Source organism: Nematolebias whitei, chromosome 22 (assembly GCF_014905685.2).
Source record: "Nematolebias whitei isolate Nwh7 chromosome 22, NemWhi1, whole genome shotgun sequence".
NCBI lineage: Eukaryota > Metazoa > Chordata > Actinopteri > Cyprinodontiformes > Rivulidae > Nematolebias > Nematolebias whitei.
Window position 1 is genome coordinate 15,546,614 of NC_056519.1, and position 4,959 is coordinate 15,551,572.

At 39.9% G+C, this 4,959-nt stretch overlaps 2 protein-coding genes across 2 annotated transcripts in view; one reads left to right on the top strand and one right to left on the bottom strand.

Annotated features, from left to right (window-relative positions):
* The first annotated feature begins 1,390 nt into the window (after positions 1-1,390).
* Positions 1,391-3,327, top strand: LOC119428501 (hepatocyte growth factor-like). The gene is made up of 4 exons (XM_037696183.1): positions 1,391-1,407; positions 1,508-1,650; positions 1,812-1,932; positions 3,162-3,327. Exons 1-4 carry the CDS (start codon positions 1,391-1,393, stop codon positions 3,325-3,327), a joined length of 447 nt encoding a protein of 148 aa, XP_037552111.1.
* Positions 3,328-4,883: 1,556 nt separating this feature from the next.
* Positions 4,884-4,959, bottom strand: part of LOC119428502 (protein phosphatase 1 regulatory subunit 12A-like) — a 9,047-nt gene continuing 8,971 nt past the window's right edge. The window contains exon 8 of the mRNA XM_037696184.1: positions 4,884-4,944. Within this exon, the coding sequence (XP_037552112.1) occupies positions 4,884-4,944 (61 nt within the window). The remainder of the gene's footprint in view (positions 4,945-4,959) is intronic.

Sequence of the window (4,959 nt, forward strand, 5' to 3'; positions counted from 1 at the left end):
GAAGGCTTCATCAGTCAAGGAAACACAAAATTGATTCTTCCCCCAACAGTTTACTCCAAAGTGGAACAAACCAGTTATGTTTGTGCTAAGATGAAGCCTTCTGGATCAAAGGTGAAACGTTTCAGCACAAAAAAGAAACTGTCCAGATGACCTGACTGAAAAATGTTGGATTGTATACCTGGATTATTGAGCATGGACTTTGTTGGCTGAAAAAAAACAGTTGAAACAGCTGAAAGTAGCTGAAAAAAGTTTAGATTTGCACAAGGAAGCTGAAAGAAACAACCAGAACAAAATGTGAAAGGAGCAGTAAAAGTTTGTAAACAGCTAAAGATTTGAAGGATGTAAAATGAGCTCAATTAGTTTTCTATGGGGGGAAAAAAAATGGCAGAAAAGGCTAAATATTTCAAAAAGCTAAAGTTGCACCAAAAGTCATAGCAGTGTTGTCCTGAAAAAACTGAATGTTTTGAAATATGAATTGTTGAAATAGCTTGAAAACTGCAGTACGAGGATCACGCCAAAAAAATGTGCAGAAGAAAAATGGATCACAATAGTGTGAACGCTTCATAAACATTCACACAATAATTGCAGATTCAAACTTGGTGATAGAAACTGGAAATTGGTTCTATAAAGAAGAGCATGATAAGTGAAAGCTCTCCCGCCCATTCTACTTTTAGAAACCACTGAAGCCACAAGTAAACCTGCAGCATGAGAGCGAAGGAGAATGAGGAACAATAAGATCTGAGCTGTAAGAGTTTAAATATTCTGAATTTACAAGGAGCCAACAAAAAGAAGCTAAAATTGCAGCTAAAACGGTCTCATCACTGTATCGCAGTGTGTCATGGATCAGCAGGTGCTGACGTACCAAGTTTTCATCATCCTACTGTGACAAAAGACGAATTTCACGCACTGTCCATTTAGCATAGCGATCCTTAACTGATCCCCTTTTGCTACGCCACATTTGCTTGGACCAGCTAGGTTCTATTTCTAACAGGAATTTTTTTTTCCACACTGATGTGGAATAGCAGTCGACAGAGGGAGATTAGGTTAAAATGGGTTCCAAGGCTGCCAGCAGAGGAGCTGCTTGGGCTACTTCAAGTTTCCCGTATCTTTAGTTCCGTGTTGTTGGTGGTTACTCTGCTGTGACAGTCTGGTTGCTTCACATTTAAGAGGACATGGCTGGAATTAGGAATGTGATCAGGCCAAATGTGCAAAACCAGGGAGGCGAGGGGTATCTGTGACATAGTTTGCATATGATTACAACAGAACATTCCAGGCTGTGAATAAATTGGCACTTGGATTTCACAGAGTGAGACTTACATCTTCATTAAATTTCCTATGAATTTATTTGGCTAGTTATACAATGTTTGCAGACCAGTATGATACTGAAAACATGGCTGTAATGGCCAAGTGTGCAAGTTCTCCTGAAAATTTATTTATATGGCTTATAGTATCAGCTAACACTGACAATAATGCCTGTCTGTGTGTCTCCCCCCTCCTCCACTTTCAGGTTTTATCCAGACAGGTACCCAACACAAGACCTGAGGGAGAACTTCTGTCGAAATCCCAGCAATGACCCCGGTGGTCCGTGGTGCTACACCACAGACACCAACGTACGAGCCGAGGAGTGTGGCATACCAAAGTGTTCGCACGGTGAGACTAAATATTCTCTGTGGGCAACGTGGTTCTGATAAAATAAAGCAAGAAATGAGAAGTGATCAAGGGTTTAATTAGTGTTTATATGATTTATATCTTGAGTTTTGTTTGTGCTCATGAAGGGAAAGTTTTGGTAATTGTTGTTTCTGTGTTGGCAGAGGTCTGTATGACGTGTAATGGAGAGGATTACCGGGGCAAAATGGATCGTACAGAAAGTGGCAAGGAGTGTCAGAGATGGGACTCACAAAAGCCTCACAAACACAACGTGCAGCCGAAAATGTAAGCTGAAGACCACCAGAAACATCCTCATGACAGATGACTGAATAAACTAAAGAACTCCTTGAAGGAATGCAGATCAGCCGCCGCCTTTCATGCTAGCGTTTTAGACAAAGACCATCTTGTAACTTAGGAGTTGTCTGGGTCAAACTTTAAAACTTAACGTTAGGTGCAGTCCCAATATGACAAGACGTCAGGCTCAGTCTCAGAGTACTGTATTTTCCGCTGTATACATCGCACCGCCTTGTCACATCAGTCCAAATATGTATAATAAAGTAGAAGAATCCATAAATATGTCGCTTCGCCGTATACGTTGCATCTATCACATCTGGAGATGTGAGCCGAACCCGGAAATGTGGGCCGGTGTTGTCAAAAATCAATGGGATGCCAAATGGCGGCCGCGGGGGCATGCACGGTAGGACTTTAACAAGAATTTAACAAGATTAAAACTTAAAAACATTTATTTGTTTGCTCGAAATTATAGTAAAGGTGTGTCCAAGTCTAACTTGTCCATAATAAATGCACTTTGACTCTCAAATCAGATGAATTTCAAAAGCCAGTAAGCGGAAACATGAACGCGCAGAGGGCGACTCGCTGTGCATTTCTTCAAAATTTAACACGATAACCACCTAAAAACAATTACTTGTGAATTCGACTTTATAGTAAAGGTGTGTCTCAGTTGAACTTTTACTTAATAAATGCACTTTAATGGTCAAATCAGCTGCATTTTGTCGGGGCGGCGCAGTGAAATGAAGCTAATTTGACAGTTGCTCCAAGCAGACGACAGTGTCAGTCTATGGCAAGTCGATTGTGTCATTAATAGCCACTTTTCCCTATTTCATGATACAATGGCATGCCATACTACTAGAGTGCCATCTAGCGTCTGAAAATGGTAGTGTTCAATATTTTCAGTCAGAATGAATGAAAACGGTCATATCTCAGCCAAAAATTGGTTTATAGATATGGGGAAAAAAATCCATAAATATGTTGCCTTGTCGTATAAGTCGCAGAGCATTTAAATTATGCAAAAAAACTGTGACTTACAGGGCGAAAAATACTGTATATGCTGTGAATGATTTTCAGCTACTACCACATCAAATTTTAACTAAATATCTGTAAAACTGATAGAGTTGTGGCCATTTTTGTGTTGGCTAATGTCAATTAACTGTGGCGACCTATTTAACTTGAATTGTCAACAAAACTTAGTCTTCTTTTTCTCTATATCTTGTCAGGTATCGGGATAAAGACTTAAAGGACAATTACTGTCGTAACCCAGATAATCGTCTTCGACCTTGGTGCTTCACCATGGATCCACAAACTCCATGGGAGTATTGTAACATCACCGTGTGCGGTAAGGGCTTGGTTTTAGTCTTAAAACTTCTGAACCTGGCAACCTAGTAGCAGAGTCTTTGAATCTAATCAGCACTTTGGTTGAACAAAAAAAACTGGAACTATCTCTTCAACATTGTCTTCTAAGTACGTTTCATGTGGTGTTTGACTTTAAATCTTTCTACCTCAGCAAGGTAAGGCAAATAAATTGTGAAGGAAATCATCCGACTTAAGACAGTTGTTCTGAGAGGTAGAAAGAAGAGGATATCAATGGATCTCATTCACACAGACACTGAAAGGTCCAGTAGCTGTTGAAACCAGAAGGCATAGAGACAGATCGATGTGCAAAGAGGAAAACAATTGCAGATGCTTCCTTGCAGGGCTCAAGGGGTCATTGAATGGTGTGATGAACATGAGAAGGATTTAAATCAGATGCTGTGGCCCTCACAGATACTCAGATAGTCAGAGCTCCTGCTATAATCCAGCACCAAGTAAGTTTGGATCTTTTCCAAAATAGTGCTTTAATCAGATAATGTATGGAAAAATAACTACAATTCACTTTTTGGAGGAGAATGTTGTGTCCCGTTCTTGTCTGCTATAGAATTTGGACTTGACACTCCTGGGTAATCTTTGTTTTACATTTTGTTTCATGGGGAGTCAAATGTTTTCTGTTCGTAAGAGGGTCTGGACTGCAGGCAGGCTAGTTCAGCACTGGACTCTTATATCAGTGGTACCCAACCATGCTCCTTGAGGAACACCGTCCTGCATGTTTTAGTTGTTTCCCTGCTCCAACACACCTAATTCAGTGGTTTAATTACTTCATCAAGTTCTGCAGAAGCCTGTTAATCACCCATTTATTAAAATCTGGAGCAGAAAAACAACGAAAACATGCAGGATGGTGTTCCTCAAGGACCACAGTTGGGAACCCTTGTCATATGACAAAACAATTATGTTATAATGAATGCAGGATGTTGTATAGCATTGTTTTGCTGAAATATGCAAGGTCTTCCCCAAAAAGGATGTTGTCACTGGGTTGTCATGCAAAAACAGAGTTGTATCTCTCTCTCTCGCTCTCTCTCTCTTCTGTTAGAGGAAGAATAAGTTTTGTTGTGTGTTTCCTTGACTGATGAAGCCTTCCGGACTGAAGGCGAAACGTTTCAGCACAACAAAAAAAAAAGAAACTGTCCAGATGACCTGACTGAAAAATGTTGGATTGTATACCTGGATTATTGAGCATGGACTTTGTTGGTCTTTTTATACTTAGTCCTCTTACTGACATGTTTTAAATAAATGTAATTAGTTGGAAAATGCTCTTCTAGCTGTTTATTCTTGCCACTTACGTTCACAGCTTTTTGTTTCACCTGTTAGGATGGAATGTTTCACAGTGGAAAATTATTGACCCGTCCCAACGTTTTTGAGACGTATTGCTGCCATCAGATTCAAAATTAGCTTACTTTTTCTTCAGAAAAGGAGTTTGTCTTTGGAAGGTTTGTTCATTACTTTGTCACAGTTCACTAACTTATACTGGTAAGCACACCCACAAACACACAGAGTGTATAACTTTTTTCCTGTTTTTTTTTTCCTCCATCAAACACAAACCGCACTTTTACAGTACAGCGTATGATTTACGACGAGGGTGGAGGTTCTTCATTTATCCAGATGTGCGCATCCCTTAATGCCTGCCCTCTGAAAGATAAAAAC